The sequence below is a fragment of the Nycticebus coucang genome, chromosome 18 (genome assembly GCF_027406575.1).
Source record: "Nycticebus coucang isolate mNycCou1 chromosome 18, mNycCou1.pri, whole genome shotgun sequence".
In the NCBI taxonomy this organism is placed as follows: domain Eukaryota; kingdom Metazoa; phylum Chordata; class Mammalia; order Primates; family Lorisidae; genus Nycticebus; species Nycticebus coucang.
Genome location: NC_069797.1, coordinates 21,721,618 through 21,740,066, shown reverse-complemented (window position 1 = coordinate 21,740,066; position 18,449 = coordinate 21,721,618). Strand labels below are relative to the sequence as shown.

The 18,449-nt window shown below is 52.0% G+C and overlaps 3 protein-coding genes across 7 annotated transcripts in view; all 3 read left to right on the top strand.

Annotated features, from left to right (window-relative positions):
- The first annotated feature begins 345 nt into the window (after nucleotides 1-345).
- Nucleotides 346-2,471, top strand: TMEM102 (transmembrane protein 102). Its single transcript, XM_053567951.1, has 3 exons — nucleotides 346-486; nucleotides 803-1,035; nucleotides 1,139-2,471. The coding sequence occupies exons 2-3, from the start codon at nucleotides 822-824 to the stop codon at nucleotides 2,455-2,457; spliced, it is 1,533 nt and encodes a 510-aa protein (XP_053423926.1). The 5' UTR covers nucleotides 346-486; nucleotides 803-821; the 3' UTR covers nucleotides 2,458-2,471.
- A 2,319-nt stretch (nucleotides 2,472-4,790) lies between these two features.
- On the top strand, nucleotides 4,791-9,710 carry FGF11 (fibroblast growth factor 11). 4 transcript variants are annotated; one of them, XM_053567958.1, is made up of 6 exons: nucleotides 4,791-4,983; nucleotides 6,605-6,715; nucleotides 6,906-7,009; nucleotides 7,792-7,990; nucleotides 8,104-8,174; nucleotides 8,275-8,413. In XM_053567958.1, the coding sequence occupies exons 1-5, from the start codon at nucleotides 4,791-4,793 to the stop codon at nucleotides 8,169-8,171; spliced, it is 675 nt and encodes a 224-aa protein (XP_053423933.1). In that variant the 3' UTR covers nucleotides 8,172-8,174; nucleotides 8,275-8,413. The 4 variants fall into 4 exon arrangements, with proteins under 4 accessions (XP_053423933.1, XP_053423932.1, XP_053423935.1 ...); XM_053567957.1 differs by lacking the exon at nucleotides 8,104-8,174 and having other exon boundaries at nucleotides 8,275-9,710; XM_053567960.1 differs by lacking the exon at nucleotides 8,104-8,174 and having other exon boundaries at nucleotides 7,876-7,990; nucleotides 8,275-8,495.
- Nucleotides 9,711-11,389: 1,679 nt separating this feature from the next.
- Nucleotides 11,390-18,449, top strand: part of CHRNB1 (cholinergic receptor nicotinic beta 1 subunit) — a 12,771-nt gene continuing 5,711 nt past the window's right edge. Inside the window, exons 1-7 of one of the 2 annotated variants that reach the window (XM_053567953.1) lie at nucleotides 11,390-11,584; nucleotides 11,670-11,809; nucleotides 12,428-12,472; nucleotides 12,987-13,096; nucleotides 13,182-13,290; nucleotides 13,649-13,796; nucleotides 14,103-14,312. In XM_053567953.1, coding sequence (XP_053423928.1) covers nucleotides 11,524-11,584; nucleotides 11,670-11,809; nucleotides 12,428-12,472; nucleotides 12,987-13,096; nucleotides 13,182-13,290; nucleotides 13,649-13,796; nucleotides 14,103-14,312 — 823 coding nt within the window. In that variant the 5' untranslated portion in view covers nucleotides 11,390-11,523. Of the gene's footprint in view, nucleotides 11,585-11,669; nucleotides 11,810-11,857; nucleotides 12,073-12,427; nucleotides 12,473-12,986; nucleotides 13,097-13,181; nucleotides 13,291-13,648; nucleotides 13,797-14,102; nucleotides 14,313-18,449 lie in introns of those variants that run through there. The other variant, XM_053567954.1, reaches the window with a different exon arrangement.

The following is an 18,449-nucleotide window of genomic DNA, read 5'->3' as shown; positions in this document are numbered from 1 at the left end:
CTGAGGCCTCATCTCTCCCAGGTCCTATATTGTGCCCCTCATTATTGTTTGCTATTCAGATCCATGCTGTTACGCCTCTACTCCAAACCTAAGAATGTATGTATGGGGTTGAGCTGGATTTGAAAAGACAGAATAGTTTCTCTCCAGAGAAACTACAACTTCCATCAGGCACTACTTCAGCGGAAGCGGAAAGGATGTGGCGGCGTGGCTCCAACTCCCTGGTAGCGCGGGAAACAAACTACAATTCCCAGGATAACGCGAGATCTCAGCACGACGAAAGAAGTGACTGAACTCCGACAGGAGGAGGGATCCGGCCGGAGCCATTCCTACAGCCTCCAGAAAGGGACAAGGTCCAAAATTTAGGGGCGTGGCCATTAGGCATCAGGAAAAAGTTACCTGTTGAAAGGTCCTATCCTTTCTGTTCCCCACTCTTGCAGCTACCCCTACCGGAGAGCCGCAGACTGTTAATCCTCTTCCGAAAAAGAGGTAAGAGGAGATAGACAAGGGGCGGTGGCAAGGACTCTAGTGTATTTCTTAGGAGGGGCCCAACAGCTACTTATTACCTGCTCAGTCAGGTGAGCCGGTTCCCAGGGGCAGGGAACCTGCATATTAGAAAAAGGCAAGGTTAGAGGAGGGATTAATTTGTTCATTTTAAAGACTAAATTTAGAACCCATCATCTGTAGGCCCACTTGTGGATTGTGTCAGAGGCATTCGCTCAGCCTTGTAAAAGAATACCGGGGCTACTTTTTGGCTGCAAACGAAAGGCCCATTTAGGCCACCTTCCTTCTGTGTTTTCCCTAGCCCAAAACGATAGAGCTGCATGGCCTCCGCGGTCTGGGGAAGTGCCCCCTGGTGGGGCCCGCCACCTCCGGCCCCAGCTCGACCGCTCACGGACATCGACTTTTGCTCTGGGGCTCAGCTTCAGGAACTGACCCAGCTGATTCAGGAGCTGGGTGTGCAGGAGAGCTGGAGTGACGGGCCCAAGCCGGTGGCAGACCTTCTTCGGGCCAAGGACTTTGTCTTCTCTTTGCTTGGTAAATAGCCCTTCTTGCCTTTGGGAACTTAACTGATCTCAGCCTTACCACGCCGCTGCCCCAGTTTTAGGCGACGCCCTCACGAACTCCTCTTTTCCTTTAGGTCTAGTTCACCGCCGGGACCCCCGTTTTCCTCCCCAGGCAGAGCTCTTGCTTCTTCGTGGTGGGATTCGCGAGGGCTCCCTGGATCTGGGGCACGCACCCCTGGGTCCCTACGCCCGGGGACCTCATTACGATGCTGGCTTCACACTCCTAGTGCCCGTGTTTTCGCTGGACCGCACTGAGCAAGAGCTGCAACTGGACTTGGAATCTTCTTACGCATGGCTCCGCCTTCCAGACCTAGTGTGTGGAAACTCCGTCCGAGAAACGTGGCAGGATTGCCTAGGACCTCCAATTTCAGGAGGACATAATTTGATTCACCGAATCGAGAGTGAAGAAAGTACCAAAGACTGGCAAATCTCGGCGGACCAGCTGCATGGCTACGTCACTGGGCATGAGCCGCCAGTATCTTTGGAAAAATCACTTCATGACGTTTCAGAGTCCGAGTTGCCTCAACATGACGTCACCGACCTTGTTTCTCCGGACCCGCTGAAAAAACTAAGTAGTGACGTCACCAAGGCTCCAGTCGGAAGCCGGGTCCCAAACTCTGCGGAAGCTTGGGAGGCGTGGCCCACTTTGTGTCCCGCCCAGGTAGCTTCCTGGTTCTTTGCTACGCTGGCCGCAGTTGCAGAGTCGCTGATCCCTGTCCCTGGCGCTCCGCGCTTGGTACACGCAGCTCGCCACGCGGGTTTCACCACCGTCCTCCTGGCTACACCTGGGCCTCCGCGCCACGTCTTGCTCTTCGATCTGATCCCAGTGGTGTCCGTGGCTGGCTGGCCCGAAGGGGCTCGTAGCCACTCATGGGTTGGTCCGCTGGCCCCAGAATCGGCTTCCTTCTACCTGGTGCCGGGCGGCAGCACTGAGCGGCCAGACACCTCCTGCTGGCTGCTGTGCTTCGCTCGCCAGGAGCTGGCGCTCAAGGCGCGCATACCCGCCCCCCTTTTGCAGGCTCATGCGGCGGCTCAGGCGCTACTGCGCCCACTGGTGGCTGGAACCCGGACGGCGGCGCCCTACCTTCTGCGGACATTGTTGTACTGGGCGTGCGAGCGGCTGCCCGCGCTCTACCTAGCGCGATCAGAAAATGCAGGAGCCTGCTGCCTCGGGCTGCTAGACGAGCTGGGCCGTGTGCTCGAGGCCGGGACAATGCCTCACTATTTTCTGAGTGGCCGAAAGCTCCGTGCGGGGGACGGCTCCGCTATGCTGCTCGGGGAGTTGGCCCGGCTCCGCGGGGACCCTGCCCGGGCTCTGCGTACCGCTGTAGAGGAGGCCAAGGTTGCACGCAAGGGGGGAGGCTTAGCGGGCGTGGGCACCGAGGCCCATTAAAGATCCTGCTCCTAACAGCGTGTACAGTGCTTGTGTTGGCAAGCTGAACATTGAGGGGATTGCTTGCCCTTCGCCTGGAGGGCAGCCTGTGTGCCCTGGGCCCCAAATCCTCTTTCTAGAAGGCCCTCTCGTTTCCTTCCCGTTACCCCGCTGCGCCCACGCTACAGGCCTACCCCATCTGACTTCTCCACTCTCCGAAACTGTGGCCAGCACTCCTCCCATCGGGGGTAGCTTCCAGCAACCATCTCTCCCCATTTTCTTTTGTTTTTTTCTACCAGGAGTCAATAGAGATGGATTATATTTGCTGATAAAACTTGGAAAGTTATGAAGACCAGGGACTTACCAATTTAGCTCATACAAAAGCAGAGATATCAGCTCAGCGCCTTGTAGGTCAAGTGGCTAAGGCGCCAGCCACATACACCAGAGATGGTGGATTCAAATCCAGCCCAGGCCTGCCAAACAATAACAACTACAACCGAAAAATAGCCGGGCGTTGTGGCAGACGCCTGTAGTCCCAGCTACTTGGGAGGCTGAGGCAAGAGAATCGCTTAAGCCCAAGAGTTGGAGGTTGCTGTGAGCTGTGATGTCATGGCACTCTACCCAGAGCAACAGCTCGAGGCTCTGTCTCAAACAAACAAACAAACAAAAAAACCCCAAAACAGATATTTAGAAGGTTGGATTCCCTTGGCTGGATCTCACCATCCCTCCCCCATCTCTTCAGTGCTTCCCTCCAATTTCCTTATCCAGTTCTGTCCTCACTTCCATCCCAGGCAGTAGGGTCCCTCTCTCTATTCTCCGGGTGTCCACCATTCCATCTATCTTAACCCCAACCTCTCCTCTTCATCCAGGGTTCCATTTAGGAGGCCTCCATGTCCCTTCTCTGAACCCCGAGACGTGCGGCCTTGCCTCAGCGCCAACTGCTTCTAAAACACAATCCCCACTCCCTACTTCCTAGGAACCCCAGGGTTCCTCATGCCCAGCTTCACCCTCCTCTTTCCCAGCGTCTCCGCCCCCTGCCCCGCCCCCGGGCCGGCTCTCGGAGGAGGGGAAGCTGCTGTCGCCGCCGCCGCCGCCTCAGCTTCCCGCTGCCGCTGCCGCCGCCGCCGCCGCGCTCTGCCTGATCCAACCTCCAGGCCCAGTGCTCTGACTTCGCCGGACCCGGGCCCCGCTCTGCAGACACTCCTTCCCGACAGTCCGGGACGCATCGCCGGGCGTTGGGGAAAAGCTCTGCTTGAGGGAGACAGGGAGGGTGGAACCTGGAGCCAGAGCCAGCGCCACCCGTCGCCGGATCAACAGGACAGGACAGGTTGAGGGGCGTCGGGGAAAAAAAGAAGGGGTGCTGTAGGCAGTTCCGGGGAGGTGGAGGAAGCCCTGTCGCAGGAATCTCGATGCGCTCTGACTTGTAGGGGAGCTTGCTCACATTTGGGGACTGGTGACGTGGATGCATTCCTTTCTTGGGGGGCTGGTTAGATTGAAGGACGTGATATCTTACAGCACCAGTTGTCCCCCCCCTAGGAAATTTAAGGGACATTAAAAAAAAAAAGTTCCTTATTTCGAGGTGATAGAGGGCCCTCCAGACAACTACCTGGTGTATCCACTAGGAAGGGCGGATTTGGAAGTGACTTCAAAAGGTGTGAAGGGTGACCAGGTGAGAAAAGGGTCTCAGCAACTGGAACCTTGTCCTGCTAGGAACAGGGGTGACTTGGTGAAAAAGTTGTCCAGCCAAAGGAGCTGGGAATTCCTTCTCATTGAACCTGGACAACCTAGATATTCTGAGACATATCATGGGGAGGTTCAGTGGGGAAAAGTAGGGGATCATCTCTATTTAGAGAGCAGCAAAGGAAAATACACCTAGACTGGGTTTCTCTCTGACACTGGCAGTGCCCCAGTAGGGGTGGGGTAACCTATAATCCCCTAAGCTAAGGTCCCACACTCTTTAGATTACAAGAGTGGATTTGGCAGGAGTGTGCCCTAAAATAGAGTGGGAAGGTGCCTGAAGATATTGGAAGCCTGCCTTGAAAATTTGGGGGGGTCTTGGCTTTCAGACAGAGATCCTGGAGAGGAGGGAAGGGGGGTAGTTTTCATAGGGAGCAAAATTCAAAGGTGGGGTCAATTAAAGAGGGCATTGGCTGCAGGATCCAGTGGAGCTAGCACAGGTCCCAAGGGTGGGGGATTGGGTGGAGGGGAGTCGGGCTTATCCCCAGGTCCTGTGGGTGGGGCAGTGAGTCCGAGCCTGAGCGTCCAGAGCCATGTCCTGGTGAGCGGGCTCCCCTGGGGGAGCCCAGCGCGCTCCGGGCGCGTGCCGGTTTGAGGGTGTTTCCTCCTGGGGCACCATGGCGGCGCTGGCCAGTAGCCTGATCCGGCAGAAGCGGGAGGTCCGCGAGCCCGGGGGCAGCCGGCCAGTGTCGGCGCAGCGGCGCCAGTGTCCCCGCGGCACCAAGTCTCTTTGCCAGAAGCAGCTCCTCATCCTGCTGTCCAAGGTGCGACTGTGCGGGGGGCGGCCCAAGCGGCCGGACCGCTGCCCGGGTGAGTGCGGCTGGGGCGGGGTCTCCAGAAAAGTGGTCTCTCTGGGAGGGTGAGGCTAGGGATGGGACTCTAAAGCCTGGCTGAAGGACTCCCCGAAAGTGGAAGGGGTGAGCCAGGACCACAAAGTCCCTGGCAGACTGTGTCTCAGTTCCCCTTCTCTTTTGTCTCCTTGCTTTCGAGGGCAAGGGGAAGGCTTGAGGGGCTAAGTCTGGCTCCCTGAAGCTTCGCAGTTCCTGCCCGCCTCCCTCTACACAGGAATCCCCACCCCCACCGTCCTCGCCTACGTGCCGGCTCTCGCGATTCTTTCAATCTGGAGCGGAAGGGCCTGGGGGCTCCGGACGCTGGGGTCACCCCGAAGGCTTCTGCCGCTCCAGCCGCCCCGCCCCCGCCCCCATTCTCTTGCTTCTCCACGACTTGGCTCGGTTCCTCCTGGTCTAGCACTCCTGGCTCAGAGCCAATCTCCCCATCTCTCCCTCGGGTGTCCTTGCAGCTACCTCGCCAGGCAGCCCTCTATGCGCCCTCCTCCCACGAACTGCGCTTCAAGAAGGGAACTGGGCACCCACTCCCATTACCCCTGCGCTACTCCAAATTTGGGACCCACGGGATCAGGGGATCCTAAGCGGAGAGGAACTCAAGACACAGTTCACCGCTAGAGATGGGCGCGGAGACTTGGAGGTCGTACCACCTATGAGGGGAGACAAAGAAGTCGGCAGAGAGCAAGCAGTGTGGGGAAGGGAGTTGTGAACGTTAACGTGTGGTCCCTGTACAGGTGTTACAGTCAGGCAGTCCCTCTGACCCTGCTCCCGCTGACTCCCAGCTCCCCTAGGAGTACCCCCTCGCGCCCTTCGCCCCTCCCCATCTGCAGTGGTACAGTCTGCAGCCCACCTTCAGAGTGGGACCGGTCCCCACGTGACTCAGCCTGCTTCTCCACCTCCTCAGTCCCCTTCCCCCATTTCCTTCAAAAAGTACCGAATGTCCCCCCATCCCAGGCGGGTTACCTGGCTGAAGGGGAGAGACTGAGCCTTAGGGAGGACGGGGACCCCCGCGAGCCAGCAGACTGACAGACAGATGGGTCAGTGTCAGACAGGCCGGCGCTGGGCCAAAGCAAGGCCCGTGCCAAGCAAGCGGCAGCCGCAGTAGCAGCAGGTGCTGAGTCAGCGTCAAGCTCTATCCCACCCCCACTCACGAGGGAGAGCCCCTACCCTGTGGTCCACTTGCCACCACCACCCTACACACACTGGCAAACACACTGCTGCTTCAGTAGCCCTATCTCCCTCTTCTCTGCTGCCTTCTGATGTATCTCTTTCCTTCCTCCTCCCTCTTTCTCCCCCCCCCCGCCTCCCCCCCGCTTGAGCTGTAGGGTAGGAATTAAGCCATTTAAATAAATTTCAATAAATTAAACTAAAAGCTGGTGGTTAGAGGAAACTAAGGCGACTCACACCCCAGCTTCCCTGAGAGTCAGAGAGGTGGGAGAGTTTGCTGGAGGGTAAGAGAGCTGGGACTCTAGGACCCTCTTCCTTCTGTTTATTTTCCTTCTTTCTTTCCTCTGATCCCTCCCAATGTAGGAATGTTTCTGGGAACAGAGATGTCATTTTTCAGAGATGAATTTTTCTCTCTCCAGAGCCTCAGCTAAAAGGCATCCTCACCAAGCTGTTCTGCCGCCAGGGTTTCTACCTCCAGGCGAATCCGGATGGGAGCATCCAGGGCACCCCTGAGGACACCAGCTCCTTCAGTGAGATGGGAATCCAGCTGCCGGGTGGAAAGGGGAAAACTGGGGACAGGAGCTGACAATCCTTTTCCTCTTCAGGTTCTGTTGTCATTGTGTCTTCCTGATCCCCTAGAGGAGAAGTGGAACTGGGATGGGGGGAGCTCAGATGCACATTAGCCACTTGAGTACTGATGTCCCTTCTCTCCACCTCCAGCCCACTTCAACTTGATCCCTGTGGGGCTCCGTGTCGTCACTATACAGAGTGCCAAGCTGGGTCACTACATGGCCATGAATGCTGAGGGGCTACTCTACAGCTCGGTGAGACAATAAGGCTGAGTGGCCTGGGGTACTGGGGACTCCTTTTCCTCTACTTGTTCCTTAAGGAAGTTTGTTCCTTCCTCAACTACAGACGTTTTTTGCAGACCAGGACTCTCTCCTTTCTCCCTCCAGCTTTTGCTGATGGCCTGGCATCACTGCCCACACTAAAGCACTTTCTCCAGGATCTCTCCAATCCTGACTCCTCACACAGCCCCCCACATACCCCCAAGCTCTCTGAGTGTCCCAACTCTTACTGCCTTTTAGGACTCCTGCTTCTCATCCCACCTCCTCCAGACTTTGTTATTACTTACTTCTTTGGAGTTGTTCCAGATAGGAGATGGTGAGAAGTTGGGAGTAGAATGGAGAGAAGGAATCTTCTTCTTTTTTTTTTTTTGGAGAGACAGAGTTTCACTTTATTGCCCTCGGTAGAGTGCCTGCCGTGGCGTCACACAGCTCACAGCAACCTCCAACTCCTGGGCTTAGGCGATTCTCCTGCCTCAGCCTCCCGAGTAGCTGGGACTACAGGCACCCGCCATAACGCCCGGCTAGAGAAGGAATCTTCTTATTCCAAGAAGTCTAATTCTTAATCCTCAGGGGCCCACCAGACTCTTGTCCTCCTTTTGCTCCCTGTTACTGCATAGACTTAGAAGTTGCCCTCTCCCTCTCTCTAAAAATGTTTGGACATGTCCTGGCTTATACTTTCTAAGGGCTCTCTTCTGCCCAGTGATGTGTCTTTTTGTCTCTTTGTCTGTGTGTGCCTTTCTGTGTCTTTGTCTCTTTAGCCACATTTCACAGCTGAGTGTCGCTTTAAGGAATGCGTCTTTGAGAATTACTATGTCCTGTATGCCTCTGCTCTCTACCGCCAGTGCCATTCTGGCCGGGCCTGGTACCTAGGTATGGACAAGGAGGGCCAGGTCATGAAGGGAAACCGAGTCAAGAAGACCAAGGCAGCTGCCCACTTTGTGCCCGAGCTCCTGGAGGGTGGGTATAGACTAAAAAAATTAAGGGCCATGTGGGTGGATATCGACCTTTACATAGACATTTAGGGACACATAGCTCAGGCTACAAGTATTAAGAGGACACTGTTATTACAGGTCAAGCCAGGAAGGCTTTGGCCTTTGGGAGCTTGGGGAGCAGTCCTGCATTGGGTTGGGGTTCCTAGAGGGTGAGTATAGGGGAATGGAACCCTTTCAGAGCATAGGTTCTTCCTGGGTCTCTTTGTGCTAACTCTCTTTCCCTGCCCTTCTTTTTTCTCCTCTTCACAGTGGCCATGTACCGGGAACCTTCTCTCCACAGTGTCCCTGAGACCTCTCCTTCCAGTCCCCCTGCCCCCTGAAATGTCCCTGGATTGGAGGCTCCTTGCATTCCCAGTGAGCCAGCCACCACCACAGCCTGTCTCCCAGTTCTGCTGTCACCCCTGCTGCCACACAGGTGCCCTGAGCAGCTATGTCCCACCAGGTGCTCTACCATAAAGGGGCCTAGGAGCGGATTTTCACTTCTAGGGCTGCTGAGACCATTAGATCCTTGGGCCCAAGAGGGGGTCAAAAAGGGGTATGTCTGAAAATGATCCTGGCTGATCACTTCCTCTTTCTATCCACACTCACACACTCCCAAAGCCTTTTCCTAAGATGGTGGTAGGGGTTTCCAAACTGACAGGGCATAAACATTCCTCAATTCTGGGTAAGCCATTTCCTAGAGTCTTCTGCTCCTTTCTTTCTTTCTTTTTTTTTGAGACAGAGCCTCAAGCTGTCCCCTGGGGTAGAGTGCTGTGGCAACACAGCTCACAGCAACCTCCAACTCCTGGGCTCAAGCGATTCTCCTGCCTCCGCCTCCCAAGTAGCTGGGACTACAAGCGCCTGCCACAATAGCATAGAAGAATTTTTTGGTTGCAGCTGTCATTGTTGTTTGGCTGGCCGAGGCTGGATATGAACCCACCAACTCAGGTGTATGTGGCTGGCGCCTTAGCCGCTTGAGCCACAGGCGCTGAGCCTTCTGCTCCTTTCTATTGCCACTGAGCCACAGATTAGTGGGTCCACTGGAGCTCAGGACTAGTTTTCTTCTTTTTTTTTTTTTTTTGTAGAGACAGAGTTTCACTTTATGGCCCTGGGTAGAGTGCCCTGGCATCATACAGCTCACAGCAACCTCCAACTCCTGGGCTTAAGCAATTCTCTTGCCTCAGCCTCCCGAGTAGCTGGGACTACAGGCGCCCGCCACAACGCCCGGCTATTTTTTTGTTGCAGTTCTGCCAGGGCTGGGTTTGAACCCGCCACCCTTGGTATATGGGCCCGGCGCCTTACTGACTGAGCCACAGGTGCCGCCCAAATTTATTTATTTATTTTTTGTTGCAGTTTGGCCGGGGCTGGGTTTGAACCTGCCACCCTCGGTATATGGGGCCGGCGCCCTGCTCACTGAGCCACAGGCGCCGCAGGACTAGTTTTCTTCTTTCCATACTCTCCTTCTACCTTGGTCTGAACAAGTTGTGGAACACCAGACTACCCAGCCAGAGCCATTTCTGCACTAGGGCTCTGTCTTGGAAGCCAGGCATGCTGCCAGACTGGATCCATCAGCTTCTATTCTTGACTGATAAGACTCCTGGTTTTTTTAGAGATGATGGATTTGAGCCTCATCTAGCTGTTGGCCTTAGCCTGACTGAGGACTAGTCTCAGATCATCAGAGTTTTAATTTTCTTTTTTTTTTTTTTAATTTGGGCGGGGCTGGGTTTGAACCCGCCACCTCCGGCATATGGGACCGGCGCCCTACCCGCTGAGCCACAGGTGCCGCGCAATCATCAGAGGTTTAATTTTCTTTTTTTTTTTTTTTGTAGAGACAGAGTCTCACTTTATCGCCCTCGGTAGAGTGCCGTGGTGTCACACGGCTCACAGCAACCTCCAACTCCTGGGCTGAAGCGATTCTCTTGCCTCAGCCTCCCGAGTAGCTGGGACTACAGGGGTTTAATTTTCTTATTCTAGTGATACCCAGTTTTAGAGTATGGTATTCTAGACTTTTTTTTTTTTTTTTTTTTGTAGAGACAGAGTCTCACTGTACCGCCCTCGGGTAGAATGCCGTCGCCACACGGCTCACAGCAACCTTTAACTCTTGGGCTTACACGATTCTCTTGCCTCAGCCTCCCAAGCAGCTGAGACTACAGGCGCCCACCACAACGCCCAGCTATTTTTTTTTTTTTTTTTTTTTTTGTTGCAGTTTGGCCGGGGCTGGGTTTGAACCCTCCACCCTCGGCATATGGGGCCAGCGCCCTACTCACTGAGCCACAGGCGCCGCCCGGTATTCTAGACTTTTATGGAGCCATAATTTCTCCTCAATTCCAGCTGTAAGATATAGACCATGACTTTCAGTGCTTCTTCTCAGGATGGAACTAGGGCCTATATAGCCATATTACTCTAGAGCAAGTTCAAGATCCACCTTCTCACATGATAACCTATTAAGGATGAGCTCTGGAAAGGTCTTAGCTATGATTCATTAAGAACTAAATTCTGGATGAATCAAAAACCACTTCTTATTTTTCCTAGATAATTTTCTAAAAATCAGTAGAGTGCTAACCTTATTTATACATGTTGTTTCTAGTTCCTTTAACCCAGCTGGGGTCCTGCCAGAGAAATAGAGTCTGGAAAAGAGCAGAATTTTGGAAGGCTTATAGTAGGGAAGCTGAGATGGGGAAGGGGCCAAAACCATGGCATGATTGAACCTGTTTCCTAGTTGGGAGGACATGAATACTTAGCAACCTCAGCGGGAATTCTTTCCAGGTTCCCTTTAAAGCTGAGGTTTTTAGGATAATGGATCTTAGAATAAAAAGGACAAATAGGATACAGCCTTGACCCTCTCAGTGAGGAGATTCCAATTCAGTAATAAGTCTCACCCTTCTCCCCTATAGCTCAGTCCAAGGAGGGTGAGGGCCTCTTGGGTTCAAGACCTAATACACCCCCAGAGCTTCTAAGTGAATAAAATTTGCTTTTCACCTCAGCTAAATTTTAGGTACCCAAAAAGGACCTGTCTAGATTTTTCCCTGAAAGACATGGGGAGCTAGGGGCAGGCCTGGAAAGACCTGAAATCTCCCGTTCTCCTAGGAGGGAGACTGAGTAGCCTCAGGCTTGTGCAGGATAGAATGTGGAAGCCTTACGGTAGTGGCTGGGTCTTGAAGGGCACTTTTCCTCAGGCTGTTTTACTTCTAACTTGTTGCAAGACAAGTAGATACACCTTCCACCCACACAAACCCCGCTCAGGCTCCACCCATCTCCGGGCTCAACTCCCAGGAGACTTAGTCTTCACTGCACGCTTTCTCAATTAAAGACGATTTATAAAACTGAAATATTGTCTGTCATCTGTGGGTGGCAGGCTTTAGCGGTTGCTCGGGGCGGGATCAAGTTCGGGGGCGGGGCGGGTGGGCTGGCAGCTGCCCCCCAACAACAGGTGCACATTCCTGGGCGCCTGGTCACTTCCCCTGTGCTGGCGGTCCCGGCAGCTTCCTGAGTGAACTCACTAAGCGACACAGCCAGGATATGACCCCAGGGGCGCTGCTGCTGCTACTGCTGGGGGCTCTGGGAACACCACTAGCCCCAAGTAAGTGTGGGATCTGAAGAGACAGTGATGGGGGCATCAGTCGTGGCCGGGCACGAGGGCTTCATTTAATGTTACCTTTCCCCAGGTGTACGCGGCTCAGAAACCGAGGGCCGACTCCGCGAGAAACTTTTCTCCGGGTATGATAGCTCCGTGAGGCCGGCGCGGGAGGTGGGAGACCGCGTCGGAGTCAGCATTGGTCTCAGCCTGGCGCAACTCATCAGCCTGGTGAGCGAGGTTGACATAAGGCCGGCCCACCGGCTGGGGGCGTGGCTTTGGGCAAGGCGGGACAAATGGATAGACTGGGGCCAAGTCAAGCTGAGAGACCAACGAACCTTTAGCGAAGGGTCCAAATCTCACCAATAGACAAAACTGTGGGCATGGCTGTTGGTCAGGCGTGGGGTACAGTCAAGTAGAGTGACAAATTGGCCTGTGGGCCGATCTAGAAGTGCCGATGGACTGGCACTGCCGTTGGAGGTGTGGACCTTGAGGTGGGCCCACATAAGGTTATGTGGCGGTAAAAGGCAGAACTTGGTGCTCAACAAGGTCTCTAAACAGCAGTGGGCGGAGAGTCTGGGCTAGGTGGCTTATAAAATGTGGGCGGGGTCAGAGCGGAGCTAGGGGACTGGGCCGAGACCGAGCTGGTAGATAGGCTGGAAGTGTAGACTGCAGGAAGAGGTGTTTCTGAAATAAAGGCGGGGTTTAAACTAACGTAGCTTCTGGGAGGTAGGACTTGGACCCAAGAAGGTGGGGAAACAGAAAAAGGGAGCGAGTTTACCGGGAGAGGTTGCGGCCCCTCTGTCCTCTCCACCCTACTTCACCTCTATTCCTATTTTTCCCATCTAGAACGAGAAGGATGAAGAGATGAGCACAAAGGTGTACTTAAACCTGGTATGGAAGTATCGAAGTGTTCGAAAGGGTGTCCCGGTGCCTTTATAATTTCCTCTAATATCTGGCCCACTAAGATTGTGTTTTAACATCACAACCTCAGAAAACACATTTATAACTGAAACAGAAGCTTGAGAAAACAATATCTATCCTCACTATGAAAGTTGTTCCCGTGCATTTTTCTTTCTAATTTGTTTCAACACTGGTTTGGGGCCACTAATTTGATTCCCTATCCACTAACGGGTCACAAATTGTAGTTTGAAAGCCACTGATTTAGAGGCTGGCTAGTGCAAAGCCCTCATTTTTTCAGAGTAAAAAAAAATTGGGGCCCAGGGCGAGGTAAGGGAAATCGGCCTCTACAGATCACAGCAGTAAAGGCGGAGGCAGCTAGAACCCCGCCCCTTGCCAGCTCTGCTCGGCTCTCTCGTACTACTCCCTTCCTAAGCTTCCTTCGGACATCCCAAGCCCTCTCCTGGCTTGCAGCCCCAGGCCAGGCCCTCAGCCTCTGCTTCTCTAGGAGTGGACTGACTACAGACTGAGTTGGGACCCTGCAGAGTACGACGGCATCGATTTGCTCCGCATCACCGCAGAATCTGTGTGGCTACCTGACGTGGTGCTGCTGAACAAGTATGATTTTCCCAAGTCTGGGAGGTGTGGCAGTGGCTCCGGAGGCCGGGTTCAGATCCCAGATAAGAGAATCCATTCCCTGCAGCAATGATGGAAATTTTGACGTCGCTCTATACATTAACGTCGTGGTGTCCTCAAACGGCTCCGTTCGCTGGCAACCCCCCGGCATCTATCGCAGCAGCTGCAGCATCCAGGTTACCTGGCTCCGTATGGGAAGCTGAAGAAACTCCTAGAAACCCTCCCTCTCATTAGACAGCATGACTCCCGAGCGACTCCCTTCCTCCCTTCATTATACCCCACAACTGTCATCTCTCTTTTGCCCTCCTGATTTTCTGTTGTGTCATCTTCTCTTTGGCCCCCAGTCTTCCCCAGTAACACCCCTCCATTTCCCAATGACATCTCTTAACACCCTTCCAATTCTTCTGTGACCCCACTTCCCTGTAATCCCTATCTCTCTGGTGTTCCGTATCCTGTGACTTCCTCCAAGTCACCTACAAGCCTTGGCCAGTTTTCTGGCAACTTTAGTAACTTTCCTCCAACCCCTCCATCCAGGTCACCTACTTCCCCTTTGACTGGCAGAACTGCACTATGGTGTTCAGTTCCTACAGCTATGACAGCTCTGAGGTCAGCCTGCAGACAGGCCTGGGTCCTGATGGGCAAGAGCAACAGGAAATTCACATTCACGAAGGGACATTCATTGGTGAGTAGGCTTGGTTCCCACATTTATGGACTCTATGATTTCCAGTTTCCAATGGGCTAATAAATATGCTTTGTCAGCAATGCCCAATACAACCCTACATGGTCAGCAACATGGGTATGACGATCTACATTTTATAAATATGGAAACTGAGACTTGTCCAAGTTTATTAAATATGGGCTGCCAGCCCAGTGTCCACAGCTAGTACATCAGCCCCCTTAGGTCTAGGATGTGGCAGAGAAAGCCACACCTAGCACTAACTAGGACAGCTTCTACATCTGTGTCCTCTTCTGCTCTCCCTTCCCCCAGAGAATGGCCAATGGGAAATTATCCATAAGCCCTCTCGGCTTATCCAGCCTCCAGGGGATCCTAGGGAAGGAAGAGAAAGACAGCATCAGGAAGTCATCTTCTACCTTATCATCCGCCGGAAGCCTCTCTTCTACCTGGTCAATGTCATTGCCCCATGCATCCTCATCACCCTCCTGGCCATCTTCGTTTTCTACCTGCCACCAGATGCAGGTAAGGTGGGAAAAGACCCCTGCCCTTTTTATCATTAGTTCAGTTTCTTCCTCTTTACTCTTAACCCAGGCAGGGTTTTCCTACTAACTAAAACCCATCATGGGCTTGGTGCCTGTAGCACAGTGATTATTGCGCCAGCCACATGCACCAAGGCTGGTGGGTTCGAGTCCAGCCTGGGTCAGCTAAACAACAATGACAACTGCAACCAGAAAATAGCGGGGCATTGTGGCAGGTACCTGTGGTCCCAGCTACTTAGGAGGCTGAGGCAAGAGAATCACTTAAGCCCAAGAGTTTGAGGTTGCCGTGAGCTGTGACACCATGGCACTCTACCGAGGGTGATGTAATGAGACTCTGTCTCAAAAAAAAAAAAAAAAAAGCCCATCATGGTTTGCGCTGCAATAATCCCACACAAGTTTTCCCTCCAACCAAGCTCTGCCTCTCTTTGGTGCTGGCTTCTCTCTACCCAGTGAAATCTGAACTTTTTCTCTTTGGAGTCTTACCTTCTCATCCGTGGAATTTTTACTCATCTGAACAACAAACATCTAAGCTTAGACAACTCTCCCTTTCCTTTTCCCCATTCCTAACATCCTCCAATTACTTTCCAGATGGCCACTAGTCCTTTAAGCTCCTACTTCCCTGGGAAATACAATAACCACCAAAATTTCTCTAGGTGGCAGTATAATGTATTAACAGGGTTAATCTCTATGTATCTCAGTTTCCTCAACTGGAATTAGGATCAGTCATTGTCCCTATTGCCTAATACTTTTTTTTGTTTTGAGACAGAGTCTCACTATGTCACCCTTAGTAGAGTGCCATGGCGTCACAGCCCACGGCAACCTCAAACTCTTGGGCTTAAGTGATTTTCTTGCCTCAGCCTCCCAAGCAGTTGGAACTACAGGTGCCTGCCACAATGCCCGGCTATTTTTAAAGGTGGGGTCTCGCTCTGGCTCAGGTTGGTCTCGAACCTGTGAACTCAGGCAATCCACTGGCCTCAGCCTCCCAAGTGCTGGGATTACAGGCCTGAGCCACTGCACCTGGCCAAGTACTATTTTTTTTTTTTTTTTTGGAGACAGAGTCTTCCTTTGTCACCCTTGGTAGGGTACCATGCATGGACAGCTCACAGCAACCTCAAACTCTTGGGCTCATGCAATGCCTTAGCCTCCCCAAGTAGCTGGTCTACAAGCCCCCACCACAAAACCTGGCTATTTTTAGAGATGAGGTGTTGCCCTGGCTCAGTCTGTTCTCGAACCTGTGAACTCAGGCAATCCACCCACCTCAGCCTCCCAGAAGGCTAGGATTACAGGCATGACCCACCTGACCCAGCTATGTCTAGTACTATTTTTAGGATTCACTAGGTTAATAGAACTGTATATCTGGTACCAAGAAAGTTCTATGTAAGCATTGGATTCGGGGGTTGGGTTTTTTTTTTTTCTTTTCTATTTTTGTGCACTTGCTATAAGGTAATTCAATTACCACTTTATATGTATAAAAATTCCAATCTTTTTTTTTTTTTGAGACAGTCTCAATCTTTTGCCCTGGGTAGAGTGCCATGGTGTTACATCTCACAACAACCTCAAATTCTTGGGCTTAAGCAATTCTCTTCCCTCAGCCTCCCAAGTAGCTGGGACTACAGGCACCTGCCACAATGCCCAGCTATTTTTGATTGTAGTTGTCATTGTTGTTTGGTGGGCCTGGGCTGGACTTGAACCCGCCAGCTCTGGTGTATGTGGCTGGAACCCTAGCTGCTTGAGCTACCGGTGCTGAGTCTTAAAATTCTAATCTTTAAAACAACCCTGTGAGGTATGTATTGAATTGTAGTTCCCATTTTACAGAAAAGAATAAAGAGGCTAAAAGATTTTAAGTCATTTGACTGATATTACACAGAGAGAGGCAGTGTTGCTATTCTAACTCCATCTGTGCCAGTCTGATTCAAAGACCCCATATTCTTTTTTTTTTTTTTTTTTTTTTGGTCTTTGGCCGGGGCTGGGTTTGAACCTGCCACCTCTGGCATATGGGACCGGCACCCTACTCCTTGAGCCACAGGCACAGCCCTCAAAGACCCCATATTCTTTTTTTTTTTTTTTTTTTTATAGAGACAGAGTCTCACTTTATGGCCCTCGGTAGAGTGCCATGGCATCACACAGCTCACAGCAACCTCCAACTCCTGGGCTTAAGTGATTCTCTTGCCTCAGCCTCCCAAGTAGCTGGGACTACAGGCGCCCGCCACAACGCCCAGCTGTTTTTTGGTTGCAGTTCAGCCGGGGCCGGGTTTGAACCCGCCACCCTCGGTATATGGGGCCGGCGCCTTACTGACTGAGCCACAGGCGCCACCCAAGACCCCATATTCTTAACTCTGGTATTCAAAATGTGCTTTCCAGGCCAGGTGCGGTGGCTTATGCCTCTAATCCCAGCACTCTGAGAGGCCAAGGCAGGTGGATCATGTGTTAGAGACTAGCCTGAGCTTGAGCAAGACCCTGTCTTTAAAAATAGCCAGGCATTGTGGTGGGTGCCTATAGTCCCAGCTACTTGGGAGGCCGAGGCAGAAGAATTGCTTGAGCCTAAAAGTTTAAGGTTGCTGTGAGCTATAACACCACAGCACTCTATCCAGGGCAACAAAGTGAGACTCTGTCTCAAAAAACAAAAACAAACCAACAAAATGTGCTTTTCAGGCTGGGAGTGGTGGCTCATACCTGTAATGCTGGCACTCTGGGAGGCTGAAGTACCCTGTTTTCCCGAAAATAAGACGGTGTCTTATTTTAAGGTGTGCTCCCAAAGATGCACTAGGTCTTATTTTCAGGGTACGTCTTATCTTTCCTGTAAGTAGGTCTTATTTTCGGAGGATGTCTTATTTTCGGGGAAACAGGGTAGGTAGATTGCTTGAATTCCAGACCAGTCTGAGCAAGAGCAAGACCCAAGAGTTTGAGGTTGTTGTGAACTAAGATGCCATGGCACTCTACCCAGGGTGCCAGAATAAGACTTTAAATTAAAAAAAAAAAAAAAAAAAAAAAAGAGGGCAGCGCCTGTGGCTCAAAGGGCTAGGGCACTGGCCCCATATGCTGGAGGTGGTGGGTTCAAACCCAGCCCCAGCCAAAAACTGCTAAAAAAAAAAAAACAAAACAGGAAGAAAGAAAGAAAATAAATGTTTTCCAGCAGTCTGGGAGGCTAAGGTGAGAGGATTGCTTGAGTTCAGTAGTTTGAGACCAGCCAACAAGAGCAAGACCCCATCTCTACTAAAAATAGAAAACTTAAGGCGGTGCCTGTGGCTCAGTGAGTAGGGCACCAGCCCCATATACCGAAGGTGGCAGGTTTGAATTCGGCCCCAGCCAAACTGCAACAAAAATATAGCCAGGCATTGTGGCGGGCACCTGTAGTCTCAGCTACTCAGGAGGCTGAGGCAAGAGAATCCCCTAAGCCCAAGAGCTGGAGGTTGCTGCGAGCTGTGACGCCATGGCACTCCACCGAGGGTGACACAATGAGACTGTCTCTAAAAAAAAAAAAAAATATATATATATATATATATATATATAAATTAGCTGGGCATTGTGGTGGGTGCCTGTAGTCCTAGCTACTGTCAGGAGGCTGAGGCAGAAGGATTGCTTGAACCCAGGAGTTTGAGGTTGTTTTGAGTTAGGCTGATACAATGGCATTCTAGCCTGGGCAACAGAGTGATAATCTGTCCCAAACCCCTGCTCCCCCCCCACAAACAACTCTACTTTCCCCATCTACAGCACCAAGTCCTCTGTTAAGAGGAGAGTGTTACAGCTCCAGAACATACTTCTTCCTAGAACAGGACAAATCTTGGAACCCAACATTATGAGAATACAGTAGAACAGACCACAAAAGTTATTTATTTCAATACCTTTCTTGTAGTTTGTAATGCCTGTTGTATGCCACAGGAATAATCAGCTACCTGGCATATCCTTGTATACTTCAGTTTTAGATCCTTCAATTTGCTACATAGTTCCTCAAAAAGCTACAACGGTTGGTCCATTAATTTCATGAAACATTTGTTGAGTATCTATAATGTGCTAGGCACTGGGAGGACTTCAGTGAATAAAAGAGGCATCTGACCTAATGAAGTTTATATTCTAATGAAGGTGGTCCCTGGTGATCAGGTTTATACAAACCTACCTCAAA